The 17235-nt window shown below is 36.9% G+C and overlaps 1 protein-coding gene across 7 annotated transcripts in view; it reads right to left on the reverse strand.

Moving 5' to 3' along the window:
• Window positions 1-274: 274 nt before the first annotated feature.
• The window catches only part of etv4.L (ETS variant transcription factor 4 L homeolog), a 47528-nt gene continuing 30567 nt past the window's right edge, over window positions 275-17235 (reverse strand). For 6 of the 7 annotated variants that reach the window (XM_018266390.2, XM_018266388.2, XM_018266387.2 and 3 more), the window contains 6 exons: window positions 16324-16571; window positions 9940-10008; window positions 9723-9791; window positions 6254-6423; window positions 4761-4862; window positions 275-3049 (listed from right to left, as the gene is read on the reverse strand). In XM_018266390.2, the coding sequence (XP_018121879.1) occupies window positions 2828-3049; window positions 4761-4862; window positions 6254-6423; window positions 9723-9791; window positions 9940-10008; window positions 16324-16571 (880 nt within the window). In that variant the 3' untranslated portion in view covers window positions 275-2827. 7 annotated transcript variants of the gene reach the window in all.

Consider the following 17235-nt stretch of genomic DNA (forward strand, 5'->3'; position numbering starts at 1 on the left):
ATATATGATAATAAGAAGGGGAACTCCCAGTCTGTGGACTTCTAGAACATGTAACTCCAGTCAAGGGATGCTTGGAGCTTATGAAACCAATGGCTAGACATCCTTTTATAAGAGTGCTATCAAATGTCATAATAATGCCCAAATCTGATACTACAATTTAGCCTTTTCAAATTGTAGAGTTGTTTTGAAGAATTCATGACATTTCCATAAGCAATAATCATTTCTATTCCATTTTAAGACAAGTTATAACACAATTTCAAAAAGTATAAATGTGTGCCTCAAAATACCAAAACGTTTAATAGGTTAAAAGATGAGACAGCGGATAAACTGGCGATATACTTCAGCTATTTTAGAAACAAAACAAAAAAAAAAGTGGTTTATTATATATATTTCAGAACTTTCCCAAAAACCATGGCCTTATGTAAAATGACCTTTATATTGAACAGGTTGGGTTGCATTTTGCTAATAAATGCTGAACAATTCTGATGTGAGGGAAGCTGCCATTACAGGAGGTTCAATGCAGCATCAAGGATTTAGAAGAACAAATGTTGCTATTTATGGGACAATTTTTTTGTTCCGCATTATTAGGGAAAACAATATTTGCAATATTTTCTGTGACGTGACAAATGTCATAAACCAAACTGAATCCAATTGCCTTTCATATGCTAAGTTCGGGCCAAGGTGTTAGGCTGAATGTGATATCTAAGGTCACTGCCAGAAATCTCACCTCACTGAGGCATGCAAATTAAAGGATTTACAAGATATCAACAAAAGGTAAGAAGCTTCTAGCCTAAATAACAAGCCATGGGGAGGTGAGACATCTGTTAAAAGTGGCTTTCTTTAAACTGCTCACAATAACGGCAACAAAAATATAAAATGCTCCGTATTCAAACCATGATTTTAAAGGACATGCTTTTCTTGTACTCAATCCCAGCAGTTTTACATACATCACTTTCTCATTGGTGTATATTTTGGGAATAACTTGCATGTTTTTTTTTTCTCTTCCATACTCAAAATTAAAAAAAATAATAAAATAAAGCATTATAGGTTTACTGATTAAACTTTGGCAGTGCGGAGATTAAACGTGTGACATTAAGTTACATGTATCCATAAAAGAAATTCGCATAAAGGGTATTTAGTTCTTGCTATTATTGCATATTACAAATTGTATAGAAATACATGAAAACATTATATACATTTTTTTTTTTTTTAATTGAATGATTATGTATGTAGTTACGTTTTTGCACCAAATCCTGCACCAGATATATCAACATGCAGGCTGTAAATCCCAATACTGTAAGTGTATTCTTAGAATTAGCCTTTGTACATGCTGTACATTCTCTTATCAAGTCAGCAAAGTAGAGCTGTTTTATACAGGACTGCATCAATATTTCCGTTGTATGAATTCTTTTTTTTTTTTTATATATATATATCAGGTCTCGAACAAAACAAAAATTATAAAAGGTGCCCATAAAATTTCAATACATTTTCTTTCTGTACATGACTCTCGCTTAAAAATAAAACAAAAGCAAACTCCAGAAATGTAACCTTGAACTTGTCTCCCAAACACATTTGCTCACATTACATGTAGTGTCCAAACAGTTTGATTGATTAGATCAGTGCCCGCACTACTAGGATGTACAGTGGCTTCATTGTATTATGACAGTTTGTAAATAAGCCTCTGTTCCACCAAATGTTACAAAAAGAAAGATCCCACTGAGATTCCCGTAGCAAGCAGAGGCTTACTATTTGTTGATGCAAGAAGAAGAAGCGGATTGCAGCGCAGCTAAGCTATATTATAAGCAATAAATGATTAGTCATCTATTTTGTCCTGAAATGCTACCTGTAGTTACAGCAATGCATATAATGACTTTAGTAAATATAGCATCAAATAGGATAGTACAGAAAAGACAGCAGCAGAAGCATCATCTAGTATTTATATATGTTATCAACATAACACAGCAGTAAAAGGCGTAAATGCATATTAATGGGTACTGTGTCTAAAAATTACTAAAGTACCTATTTAGTGTATTGGATATTTTTCCAAAGAGTGCTTGCTGTATCTACAACAGCATAATAAGATATGCGACAGAGTACAGTTAATTCCTATTGATTGGATAACAAGTTTATGCATTATGCGTAATGAAAGGAAATATCTTTCTCTTCCAATCACCATTTGCTTCTTATCCTCAATGTGTACGAGGAAGATTTTCTTGCTTTGAACTAGAATTGTACTGCTCCAAACCTACACTCATAGAGACACTGATCTCAGCGTTGTGGGGTTATCTGTGCAGACGCAGGTGTAGGAACCGCTCTGTTGAATGCAGAGATTGGACAGTTCCAAAAATAAATTAAAACTAAAAAAAAAAAAAAAATCCAAATCTTTCAATTGTGTTTTGTCTAAAATGGGTGATGAAAAAGGAAAAGCCAGGCATAAGGAAAGCATGTTTCATTTCAAGCAGTTACTCAGGCAAGAGAAATTAACTGTACCCTTTATGTCCAGAAAAAAATGTACAACATATAATAAGCTCCTAAAAGAGGGGAAAAAAATTGACAAAATGACTTTGCAATGAAGTACCTAAAACTTAATTTCCCTTCCCAAGCTCACAATAATAATGTAGCCATCTTTTTCATCCTGTTACATAACAGTTTACATTTTTAATCCCCTTTCCCTCAAATAAAGTGCGCTGTCCATGGCAGACCATAGGAGATATGCAACAGGTAAAGCCCATTTATGAACTACTTGGAAAAAAAAAATATTCTGCTTTCTCGGGTCTTGCAAAGAAGAAAATGTGAAATGCTCTTGATCATTTTCAGTCACTATCATTTAGTACACGTATCCTTCATTATATGGATGAGTATTACAATAGCCACCATCCTGCATGTACGGCATGTTTTCATCAAAATGAGACAGTGGTACTGTGTCCTCTTCGTTTACATGCCGCTCAATGTCGGTCTTCAGCAATGGTCGCTGATTGTCTGGGAAGGCCATGGAGAAGAGGGCTTCTGGGTCACACACAAACTTGTAGACATATCTCTCTCCAGCGACCTTGCAAAAAAAGAAGGCAAACAAGTTATTGACCTCTAGGTGCTACTATGTGGATAAGTTAAGAAAAAGTAATGCAATTCTGGCAACGGATTCTGTGGCCCATTAATTTTAGTTCCAGGGCAGTTTGGTCACTGACATTTTTCTGCATGCTAAACTGAATCCTAAAAAGGGGTTGTTCACATTCCAAATACCAAAGTTTCAAATTGTTCACCAGAAATTAAGCTGCAGCTGGAATCTGAGCTGCCAGACAAACACCAGAGACCGGAACATAAAACTTTAAACTTCAATATTAGAAAAATGGTCAAAAATAGAAAGTGATTGAAAAAAAAGTGTTGAAAGCTGAAGAACCCCTTTAAATTTGTTTCAGGATCTGGAAAAGTTTGAGAACGTTTCTTCAAAACTAAAGGCTTTTTTTCTCTCTTAAATGTAAATCAGGTTTTTAGATGTGCTTCAGGATTCAGCCAAATCTTGTGTGGAGGATTTCGTGTTCGGCAGAAAGTCGCAACAACATACACTGTGACTCAAGGAGATGATGGGCTGTTTACAACTTTAAAGCAGAAATGTGTTGTGTCCCTGAAATCATACATAATCGTTTCATTGTTAACCTGTAATGTATTAGGTAGGTGTGCAAATTGTGGCCCTGTAGGTGCTGGATTAACCTCATTAACCTATGGGATAGTAAAATTTACGGTGCTCAAATTACAGAGTGGCAGGGCTATTGAATGTTCCTGGGTTACAGTTTAAAGGAGAAGGAATGTTGTTTTAACACTTGGCGGTGCTAAATTTTAGGCACCCCCAAGTGACCTGAAACCCCGGGCTGGTGCTCCTATCAGCAGAAAACTGCACTGGCTTGAGGTTATTCCAGCAAGCACCACGGAATCGCTTCTCTTCCGGCTTCTTTCTTCTCACGGCTGTGCATGCACATTAGAGTGAAAAGCTGAACTTTAATTAAAAAGTCGACTGCGCATGCATGCGTCTGCCCCGGTAAATTTGAAGAAAGAAACCGGAAGAGGATCGCTCCATGGTGCTCACTGGAATAACCCCGGGCCGGTGCAGTTTTCTGCTGATAGGGAGCACCGGCCCGGGTTTCAGGTAAGTAAATAGATTCACTTGGGGGTGCCTAACATTTGGCACCTCCAAGTGGCAAATGACATTCCTTCTCCTTTAATTGATGCAATATCACAACCAGCTGCAGTAGCCCTAAGACTTTTAAACAGTTAAATGTTTTGAGTGACATATGGTGGGTGTACAGTACAGCTCCTACAAAGCTAAAGAGGCAGTGCAGTTTGGCTTCAGTAGTCTTTACTTCATACAGTAATATTTATGCTGCACTAGGAACTGACATTCATAATATGAGATATAATTTGATCCCAATTATACTTTTGACAACTTGCAACGTCGATACCTCTGAGGCACAACATCGTCAAACACCTTCTGATTAAGTAGCAACTCTTAGAATCGTTTAATAAGTGAATATTAAGAAAAAAGAGTTTTGCCAGTATCCAATCATTTGCTGCAACTGTATTGAAGATGGAAATTGCTTTTCACAGCAAAAGCCTTGGTACCGCATGAATATGGTCACTATTACAAGAATATTAATTTGCCTTTAGTTGAATATTGCAAAAGGAAATCAGCTTCTGTTTTCTACGATTAATATAAAAAAGTAAATTATCACCCCACACCCATGTGTCTGTATCTAACCCCTGCTCACCTTTTGCATTATTCCCTTCTCATAATAATAGCGCAGAGAACGGCTTAGTTTATCATAGTTCATAGCTGGCCTGTTTTTCTGAATACCCCAGCGACGTGCCACCTGGTAGAGAAAGGACAAAAATTAAATGATATAAGTAAATATACCAACATTCAATGGTTAGATACAACAAACAATTAGGCACTTTTCAACAGCAGTTTATTCTGGGGGCCTAGAAATAAAAAAAAATTGTAGTCTAGAATCTGGAACATCAGATCTAGTTCTCAAGTTTTGACAGTCAGTGTAATATTAGGAACAGCACCAAAGTAAAATACCCAAGGATTTAAAAACACTTATAGCAAAAAAATAATAATAATAATATTAAATACAATGGGACCCCCCTCTCAGTAGTTAACCTCTTAGCCATGTATGAATGGATATATCTTGTGCAAGCAGTGTGTTGGCAGGTATCAAAAATAGAACATATGCTCAGCCACCAATACCTTACATAGACTGATAAAAGTGCTGCACATGGTAAAGTGAAAAAGTCATTTAGGAATGGGACAACTGCAAAATGGAAGATCTTCTCAATGCTTTGGACAGGGTCCTTATTAAAGGAGAATGCCCATTGATTTCTATGTATCCCAGTATGATGGAGGTTTTGACCTTGGGGGAGGTCATTAATCAATAGCATTCCATATTCTGCACATTCAGTTTTTCTAAATATAGGTGTGCAATCCTGGGCATGCACATATTGGCTTGCACTACATTTACAACCGTAACTGACAATCTCTCTCCTGCAATAACACGTACCTAAGCTCAAGATGGCAGCGGGTGCTGATAACCCACAAAGAAATATCCCTGATAAGCAACAAAATACAGTGCAGTCATTTTTATCTGAGCCGCTTCAGGGAAACAGCAGGGATAAATGCATGACCACAGTTAGATAATTTTGGGATCTTCAGATTGTTTCCTTCTAAATCAGTCTATGAATATCCAGATATGATGAACACAGGAAGACTTAGAATATGTCATACGTAGCAAATTTTTGGTGGAGAAACGTTGTTTCCATACTCTATAACTTTCATTGTCCCAGTGTTAACCACTGCGGTTTGCTAGCATAATGCCCTTATAAAGCTCAAATCAATAGAGGGTTTAACAGCAGTTTCTGAATGTGCTTCAGAGCCTATCACAACTGCAGTTATACTTTGACTCACATTGTCCTTTGGGTTCCTTGAAATGTCTGTGAAATAAATTTATTAGGATGGGGATGTACATAGGAGGCCGGCCAAATAGCTTGATGACCTTTTTCCTGAGATTTCCTACAGTAGCACCTCTAATGTAAAGGCCCATTAAGTAACATTAATCACCTTCCCATGCTGGATATGGATGTTAAGCTTTTATCATCATATTTTACAGAAGCCAGTATTAATTTTCCTCCACAAAAGCCTAATGCTCTTGCTTATGGAGCAGATCTTAGCAGACATTGAAAAAATATATATATATTTACACACCTCCTCTGGCTCTATGAGTTTAAACTCCATGCCCCTTCCTGTCCATGCAATAAAGTGGGAATTGGCTGGGTCATCAAGAAGTGCTACTAGGAACTGCCAGAGCTGCAGAGAGCCTCTTCTCTGATATGTAGGTCCTTCTCGGTACAAGCCTGGCTCTTGTTTAATGTCACCTGCAACACAAAACAGATCATCATTAAATGATGCAAAATACTGTCTCAGCTCACATTATATTGCAGGCCAATGTCACGGGCATACAGTACATACATCAATCATTTTCAGTGTCTGTAGAACAGTTACATTTCAAATGCCTTTTCAGTCCCCACCAAAGTTAACATTTTACTTATCTGCACAGGTTATGATCTGGAACCCTTGTATCTGGAACCCTTACACGGACTGTAGTTTTATTGTTTTTTTTTCTCTATGTAATACAACAGAACCTTGTATTTGATCATAATGAAGCTTCTTGAATCCATCCATATTGGTGGCAAAACATTCCTACTGGGTTTATTTCATGTTTCAATTATTTTTAGCAGAATTATGGTATGGTGACACAAATTACAGGAAAAAGCTCAGATCATATGTATTCCAAATCTAAATTGCAACATAAACTGAGGAGTAAATGTTCAATGCTCAATAAATTATCCCAATTCTACAAAATAGAACAGAAATACTTAATACAGCCACAATTATGCTCATTGCTGCTGTTTCAGATCCACTGCAGAAATGGCGGCACCTCCTAAGCTTCAGCTCCCCCCTCCATAAGGTTCACAAATGCACATTATTGCTACTTAAAAGCCTTGCATATGCTCATTTCTAAATTCTGTACAACGCACAGGTGATATGAACACCCACGTCATCACTGATCCCAAAAATGAAATATGACAGTGAGGCTGGGGTGGTCTAATGAAAGGTGGAGGGGAACATGCTACAGATAGCTATAGTCAAATACAAGAGTCCTCTGCACTCAACCCATTATCAATATATTTAAGACAGCGACATTTTGTGCATACTGCTACTAAAAAATGCCTTACCCTTTAAACAAAACAGGGATTGTTTGTCCATATATTGCAATATATTTAAGCTGGCCAACTACGTCAAAGTCATCCCATATCTGGCCAGTCCTATGCTCAATTTTATCTGATTCATTAAGAATTCTATTGCTTCATTATACATTTTACAAAGGGACTTGGTTTTACCTGCAACTTAACTTGCTGCTTTCAAAGTAAACCTCCATACTTGGCTGCCCTTTTATTAGACACCAGTGGGATCACCTGACTATAGTTGAGTTTAAAAAATAGTGGTGAGCACAACTTTCCCTTGTTTGTTATAGTTTATACAGGAGCAGTGACCAGCTCCATGTTGTAGCTCCCACCCTTCCCAACTATAGTCAGGTGATCCCACTGGTGTCTAATAAAAGGGCAGCCAAGTATGGAGGTTTACTTTGAAAGCAGCAAGTTAAGTTGCAGGTAAAACCAAGTCCCTTTGTAAAATGTATAATGAAGCAATAGAATTCTTAATGAATCAGATAAAATTGAGCATAGGACTGGCCAGATATGGGATGACTTTGACGTAGTTGGCCAGCTTAAATATATTGCAATATATGGACAAACAATCCCTGTTTTGTTTAAAGGGTAAGGCATTTTTTAGTAGCAGTATGCACAAAATGTCGCTGTCTTAAATATATTGATAATGGGTTGAGTGCAGAGGACTCTTGTATTTGACTATATGTATCTTGTGGTCACAGCCTCATTGCACCCCCGCCTAATGGTTTTAAAAAATAGTGGTGAGCACAACTTTCCCTTGTATGCTACAGATAGCTTTATTCTTCTGTTAATTTGTAGTTGTCCGGCAAACACTTATTGCTGGCTTCTGTTGGCAACTACACTGATGCAGTTAAGCACTACTGAGCTTTAGAACAAGGGTCTTCCAACCGTTGCATAGTCACAGGTCAAAGGTGACTGCAAAATAGGGATGCACCAAATCCAGGATTCGGCCTTTTTCGGCAGGATTCGGCCGAATCATTGTGCCTGGCCGAACCCGAATTTGCATATGCAAATTGTGGGGAGGGCAGGATTTCACGTGACTTTTTGTTACAAAACAAGGACGTAAACCAATTTTTTTTTCCAATTTTTCCTTTCCCGCCCCTAATTTTCATATTCAAATTAGGATTCAGTTCGGTATTCGGACGAATCTTCCAAGATGGATTCGGCCGAATTCAAAATAGTGGATTCGGTGCATCCCTACTGCAAAATAATGGAGCCCTGGATGTAACATGCAGTTTTTTCTGTAACACTATCAATAAGCAGTTAACAGTATTAAGAATAGATTTCTACAATCCCTAAATGTACAAACATGTTTTAACAAAATGGCTAATTATCCAGATCAGTAGAAGATTGAACAGCACCACCAACTCTTCAAATGGTTAAAAAGCCTTTATTTATGCTTTTGTTGGCATCACCGCAACGTTTCAGGCCATTGATAAAAGGCCCCATGGCCTGAAACGTTGCGGTGATGCCAACAAAAGCATAAATAAAGGCTTTTTAACCATTTGAAGAGTTGGTGGTGCTGTTCAATCTTCTACTACACAGTTTGCCAATGGGAAGTGGCCATTGTAGAACGTGCACCATCTCCAAAGAAAACTGAGAATCAATGTGCTGACTACTCTTTTCCTACCTAATTATCCAGATCAGCCATGGCAATTATCTGCGAACTTTACCCTATCGCTGACCCCAAGACATCTGTCAGTCATATGATGAAATAAAAAGGCAGTATTGTAGACGCAGTCACGTCTTTCAGCTCTGATAACTGGTCACCCTTCTTCAGTCTTCCTGTTCGAAGGACACATAGGGCCTATCACTTCTCATGGTGATGCTGGATCCAATTATTGATTAAAAGAAACTACTACACATTTAACATAAATGCTTCCTTTTTCTTGTAGGACAACATTTTTTTCCAGTATGGTCCAGTGGATTGATAAGCAATTTTATTTTCACTACATGACATTCTATGCTTCGTACATGATCAGGCTAAAATATTTTTCATTGCTACCAATATGGATTCCTGCTGGTTAGTTAGGATCAAGTACAAGGTATTGTTTTATTATTAGAGATAAGGGAATGAAAGAAAATAGAATTTGCTTAAAATGGACTTTACATATATGGAGTTTCTGGCTATTAATCATGTAACTGCAAATTTCTGTTTACGGTTTGCTAAACAAAAGAAGCCATGATTGTTCTAATGGGATAACCACATTTACAGTCCACATATAATGCCCTCTGGTAGCACAGAAGCAATAAATTCTGAAATGTCTGGGACATGGACTGCATTGACTTTACTTAGGAAGAAAAGCCATAAAATGCTTTTACTGCTTTGTAAATCCATAATCAGTTAGTACGCCCCTATAATAATACAGTAACATGACACTATCTGATGGAGAAATAAGTTTAACACAGAAATACTAAAAATATACCTTCAAATTTCTCAGGGACAACACAAGTGTCATCAAAGAATTGTCGAGGCCCCTTTTCATATATGCAACCTGTAATTACAGAAAAAGGATATATTTATGGAAGATATTTGTAATTTTAACCAAAAAAATAAATAAAAGGGCCCACACAAAAAAGAGAGTGAAAGAGTGAAAAAAAAGAAATAAAAAAGAGCGAAAAGGTGATGCTGCTTATAAATACCTTCTGTGCCATTGGGGTGAGCCAGGAATGCTTCTTGCCTCATATAAATGGAATGGCAGCTAGGCACTTCTGCACAAGAAAAAGAAGACAATGCTAATCAAAAGGAGTGAAAGTGTGCAGGTTATCAATGAGACAGGCTGCAGACAGAAGAGTAACAGAAAGGGACATAACTTGCAGCAAAAGGGAACCTGTCAACACATTGTTGGCATTTTCAGAGAAACGTACATGGCACTGCAGAATGAAACGAGGATATAAAGAGCACTGATTTTATCTAACAGTCACTTGAACTCAAACTTTCAGTATAATCAACCTTGCTAAAGGTCAACTCTTTTGACAATCACACTTTACTTTAACTAGCACTTCATTTTTACCCTTTTTTTTTTCCTTTAAAGCAACCGTGATTCCCATTCGTGAATATCTTCTGAAATGCACTCTCCTTTGGTAGGATTAATACCATTCATTCGATTTTTGCACTTACTAGCAGTTGACATGAAGTACTACAACTAAGCAGCCACAGAGCTTCTTTTATGCCAAACAAGAACTTTTGTTGAAAATCTAGTGCAATGTATAAATAGGTACCTAATGTAAATGGTCACATTTGTCTTATTTACAGTAACCTTATTTTGAAGAGTAAAGGGACACTATGCTGATGGTATACACTTTTTAATGGCAGAAAACGAAGCATAAATCTTTGAATTGTTTAAATTTCCAGCCAAATTTTTGGCCAATTAATTGACTCAATGATCATATTGGAAGGAATGTGTATTGATCAGTTGAATAGTGACCAGGGTAGCCTGCCTGAACAACTACCAAAGATTAGATCAGCAATTGTATTGACCAACTAGGCTACCTCTATAAGTACTGGGTCAAAGGGACATATCAAATCATGAATATCCCATCTTAACTATTGGGAAATCACCTCGGAGAATTTCACTGTATTCTGTTTAGTGGCACCTTTTGCCTCGGACCAAAAATACTGGCCTTTCTATAGCCATTATATTTTCCATTAATAACATCAACATCTGCCATCTTTTCCAGTAAGATACCAGTTAACTTGAATTATAATTGATTTCCTTCAAACCAGACCTGAAGAAGCTGTAAAAATTCCTTGAAATTGTGACTATTGCCTTTAAGATTTGTATAGTTACTGTCTAAATATACAAAATGAATAAATCTCTCTCAAATCTGGTAATTTGGGGGGGGGGGTAAAACATAATGGCAACTATTTCAAAGATTTGTAGAATAGCAACCTTCTGATCTCTGAAGACACTGCGTGGAACATTAAAGTCCTTGTAAATTACCCGATGTCCCTCCGTTACTCAAAATATCTACCCGTTAATTTATGGCTATCAGATTGGGTCAGGCCCTAATCAAATTGCAGAAACATTTCCAAAGTGATTATTCAATCAAATGACTAACATGGTTAATTAGGATCCATAAACATTGCTCTGAAGTTCATCAAAGTAATGACTTGCCCAGAAAAATTGCAGCTAATTAAATTGCCTGCTGCTTCCATTTCTACCTTATCTAATAACAAGTCACATCAATGAAATTTAGCATTTACAGTTTCAAACTGTACTAAATGTTGATGCAAAACACAGAACTATTTGCGCTGGTTAAACAGGATTACTTCAAAGCAAACAATTAGCAGACATTGTAGGCTAATTGGATCTTCCCTTATGATTAAGACATGACTAAAGCAAAGTAAATGCAATTTCAAGAGAGTATCTTCATTCCACTTTCATATCTGATATAATATGAATTACAGTGAATTGCCTTCATCACTAGCCACTTAGTCAACAGCTTCTTCTGGTATATGGTTAAATACATTGTGAGTGCACAGAATTGCACACACCACTTTATTCCATTTGTATTCTAATGTACTTTAGTTTGGTCGATAATTGACAAAGGGGTGGCGGGTGATGGGTAATTCTGAAATTCTTTATAGTGTATCAAAGAATTGGGATATAGTATGCATATGGGGTCACAGGAGATCCTGCGAGTAAATGATTATTTTTACAGATATGGGACCTTTTATCCAGAATGACCCGGACCTGGGGTTTTCCGGATAACAGATCTTTCCGGAATTTAGAACTTCATACCTAAAGTCTACTAGGAAATCAATTAAATATAAAATAAACCCAATTGGCTGGTTTTGCCTCTAATAAGAATTAAATATATCTTAGTTGGACCAATTAAAGTAGTGTTTTATTATTACAGAGAATAAAAAAAGGAACAATTTTTCAAAATTTGCATTATTTGGATAAAAAGTAGTCGATTGTAATTCAGAGCAGTCTGGATAACGGGTTTCAGCGATTACTGATCCTATACCTGCATATGAATAGGGTTTGCCTTTACATCCTCTGAAATATTAAATTGTGTAGGCATAGTTTCATATAACCACAGAACTTCCAAACGATTAATGACATTGAATGTTATCTTTGGAGAAATTGGCATGTCCACTTCTATTAGCAAAAGAATCCATAGTGCTTTGTGCACACTATACCCTACACTGCTCTATGTATTGTGTTTAGATTTGAAACCAGAAGGCATGAAAATTAAATAGGAAAATAGGCCCTATGTGGACTTTTATTCTTATTCAATCGGACCTTTTGAGTTTGTAAAGAAGCCAAATGACAAAGATAACTGGCATGTAACCTATTTCACTGGGGACTTGCACCTTAGTCTGCTGTAAAATATAGCTTCCATAGAAACGTAGGCTATGCCGGCAGATATGAACTTACTGAACCATCTGGTCTTTCCATTTCCTGTCTGAAACATGTCAGACCATTAATGACATTTCCACATGCTCAGAAAAAAAGTGTGTCTATACCTCCTAAACGTCCCTATTATGTTTGCTTCTACCTCATCTGGTGAACTATTAGAGGGATCCACCACTGCTTGTTAACTGGCTTCCTATAGATGTCCCCAAGATAGAATGGATCATCTCACCTATGACCTTCCCACCAATCTATACATACTAAAGGTTTCTTCTTCTATGGGAATGCACAGTTGAAGCACCTTGTATATTCCAACCAACACTGAACATCTACCCCTACAGCTATTCCTGTATACTTCAACTTTCAACCTTTTTGCCTGATCATGCCGCCAGGAGTCAGGTCATAACCCCCTTAATTGAGGTCTCCATGTCTCAGCAGCATCCCTTAAAAGTTACTGCATGTCTCAGCAGCATCCCTTAACAGTTACTGGCTTCCAAGCTATATCTTTTCAATTCCAAAAACAGTAAAAGGTTTCCAGTCCTCATTTTCTGGACACGGTTTGAGGCTATGGATGTGTACCCATTGGCATCTGTATTGAACAATACCCATGAAACAAGTCATGCTGCAACTTTCTGTTCCTGATGAAATGACAAAACTCTGAGCACAACTGGCATATGGCTCTGTTCTAGTCTTGTACTGGACATGTTAAATACATTTAAAATTTGTTTTACAACTAAGGATATTTAGGAAGTGGAAACATGAACAATCGGATTCTACAAAAGATCCGGTCTCGACACATCTGAAAGTTTTTTCTTTCCCTGAAACATTCAGCGTATTCCAAACAATGTGCACTGGCCAAATTTCCTTTGTGATTATTTCCCTTTAAAAATGTGCTCCACCAGCAAACCCTTTCCAGTCTGAAAGCTGTTCAAACAGATTGTGAACACAATGACATTTGAATGGAATTCAGACCAACCAGTTCCTGTTTATCTTCCAGTTCAGAATGAAGCCTTCTCATTCACTATACATTAGGAACACACTGAGGCCATAAAACAGAGTCATATAACGTATTGGCACAGCTGAAGTGCATTAATCACTGCTCCGAGTTATCTGGCATGCAGAGCAGCTGATGGAACACTAAACCTTCCAGCTCTTATAATATTGAACTGCTCCGTTTTTCCCCCCTTTCCCTTAGTTTTATGAATGAAACTTCCAGCTATACGGATTCCATTCATGTAAAAGCAAAGCTTACATGAGCCAGCCCCCGGGGAGCAATCAGTCACAAGCAAGGCTTACATGATTGGTTTAAGGCAGTCTTCAGACATCCATTACAGATTTAAAATGTATCTTGTGTTCATCTGACCTTTGTTAATGCATAAGGAGTAAATCCAGACTGTGCTCCCAACTCTCAAATCAAATAACTAGACAATTGCACTTACGGTAACTGTCAATAGGGATGATGTTTATGAATGTTATGCTATATATATTAAGTTTAATCGTAATTATAAAGTATATACACCTATGCATTCTAAGCACTTATTTTCCTCCTTCAGCATTTTCTACCCTCTAAATAGATTTGTTATATCATGTGCTATAAAATCAAAGGCATGGCTAGCTAGACAATGTAAACACTGCAACCGTGTCCAATATTCACAAACTTAATAATAAAAGCCTTAAAAACCAAGACCACATACCATTTTCACAGAATTATAAAAAAAAAATCCTTGCAGTTTATAGAGACAAAAGAAAGTAACAAATAATCAATATCCCCCGTAGTACAAGCAGATACCAAAATCAATGGAGTATTGTTTACCGTGCTTTGAAGTTGTTGCAGGGTTATCAAAGATACTTTTGCAAAGGTTTTCAAAAATATTAGAAGGAAATGCCTCACAAATATATATATATATATATATAAAAACACACAAAAGTCATCAATGACCTATAAAATACATATTTATAATACACGAACCACAAATAAGTTGTTGTAATTTATACTTCTAAATGTTAAGCAGTGGTATTTGATCACTTAATATATGAAGTCAAGAAAATCTAGGTTTTAAGACGTGCTTTATCACATTGACTAATTGGGTTCATTATTTTCCACTAAATTTCCTATTAGCAATGTCAATAGCACCTGTATCACATGGATCATGGGAAATTGTGCAGAAAATGAACAAGAAACCCATATACTAAAATGAATTCATTGAACACCTTAGTTACTTGCAATAGCGTAACTAGGAAGAATTTAAAAAAAATTCCCTGAAGCTCTACTTTCAGTACAAGAATAGGCAAAGTTGGGAAGATAGCTGTTGCAGTACTAGGAACCCTCTGTACATAAATTACCTCTATAAATACACAACAGGACACAAGACTGCTAGATTAAAGATCTGTGCTAATATTTTACTGTATGTATAATTTGATTAAAAAAAAAACAAAAAAAAAACCCACTACACAACTTGCATGATCAAGACCCCTTCGCTTCTGACACAAACATTTCAAGCACACCAGTCCCTTCATTACACCCATGTGGAGGCTATGCGAATGGTTAATGTGTATGAACATATAATAACCTACTCTGGGCTAATCGTAATAAATCTTTCTTAAGGACAGATGGCAAACAGAGAAAATAGAACCCTCACTAACCACAGTTGTTGACAAGAGTTTTTTGGGATGCATGATTGCACTCTCTTAAATGGAGATGTTGTGGCCAAGAAAAATACACTCTCTGATGCCCACACATTAAACTTGCATGAATTTCGGTTGGAAGACGGATAACGAAATTAAACAGATTCATTATTTACTCCAAACAAACTATTTTCCCTTAATCTTATGAATTGAATAATCTCTCTTCTAGTGATTCATATTTGTTGACAGTATTAATATTTGCTTATAGTTTATTATAAGGATTGAAGTTTAGTAATTTCAAGTTCATTAGTCTAAGAGTAATATTTGTGTCCAACTATCTCAAATACTAGGCAATTTATTGTTCTAAAGCTATGAGAGGGCACAATAGCACATGGAGTATACACATGTTTGCACTAATTTCTACTGGGTAAATTGTTTATCTAGAAGAGGGGATAGTAGGACAGCTCTCAATATAAATCATACCAACCTTATTTTTTATTTTTCATAGCAAATAAGATATTATTCAAAAAATAATTCAGTTCCACACTACATTATATGGGGAGGTTAAGTAGATGCTATTGGATTTTGGACAGGGGCAACATTTTACCTTCTTACATAACCCATGGGACACATGGGAAGTTTGTTTCCAAACAAATGGGCAGTTGTTTCCAAACCGAGTCAAATGGGCAGTTGTTTCCAAACTAAAATACAGGTAGAAACCCAGCATGAAAGTCATGAGATCTTAATGCTTATTTCCAGTGAATTATTGAAAAGGGAGAATGTTCTTAAATCTGTAACCTTAATGAGAATAGGCCAAATCTAATTTTGAACCTTTGATAGCGAGCTTAAACAATCTCTGCCTTAATGTAAATCAATTATGGTTTTTTTTTTTCAGTTCAAGCAAACACAGCAAGACACAGTAGGCTTTCCACAAGGGCAGTTCGCCCCTATAATGTTATCCCACCTCAAGTAAACAATGCCCCATCTCTTTTCAAACAATTACATTAACCTGTATGAAGAATGATATAGGAATAATTACCTGAGTCATAAGCAAAATCTCTAGGTTCCTGCTTAATCATAAGAGGTGGTGGGTAGGCTTGGTTGGGCGCATTTCCAACCATATTGTTGTGTTCATAAACAGGATCATGGTACTCCTGTTTAAATCCTTGTGGAGGAAACTGAATGCTTGGCTCAGACATCTGCCGCTGATACATGGGGCGCCCTTCCCTTGGCATTGCAGGCAGCGGTGGGAAAGAATTGCACGGCTCGGAGAGCTGTCGGCGAAACCTGTTATGCAAAATAGATGCTTTAGTTCAATTGTTTGTTATTGTTAAATAGGAAGTTCAGTTCAACTTAAAATGAAACTTTTAGCAGTACCTGTAAACAACAATTGGTTTTAATAAACATTTACAAAAAATTATAATTAACATAAAGTCTTCTAAGCAAGGTTTTATTCCATATAAGCAACACTTCTAAAGTTCCTGTTCCTGCATCAGGTGATGCTGAAGATGGCAACCATCTACAATCCCCAACAGGCTCAATTAGCTAAGTGCCATTAAGGTTCATAACACACTTGGCCTACTCTTTGTAGCCGAGAAGCTCTTGAACCATTTACTTTGATGGAAACTACCTGTAACTGGTCTCCATTAAAACAAGCGACTGGCTGGGTGTTTCTTTTGCCAACTGAAAAACACCAGTGGGGGATACACCACATGAGCCATGAGCTTAAAAAGCAAGGAATACTACAAACAAAACTACTGAAGCTGAGCAAGCCGTTTGTTTATATGTAAGGAATCTATAGTAAAATAATCTCTAGTTGTGGAGACTTAATTTGGATCATATATATAATTCCTTCAATGTTCTTGTCCCCATTCCACACAAGGGTTATAAATTGGGAGAGCAGAAAGAATAACTGATAACGGGTCACATGTAACATCCAATACTATCAGTA

The sequence above is a fragment of the Xenopus laevis genome, chromosome 6L (genome assembly GCF_017654675.1).
Source record: "Xenopus laevis strain J_2021 chromosome 6L, Xenopus_laevis_v10.1, whole genome shotgun sequence".
NCBI lineage: Eukaryota > Metazoa > Chordata > Amphibia > Anura > Pipidae > Xenopus > Xenopus laevis.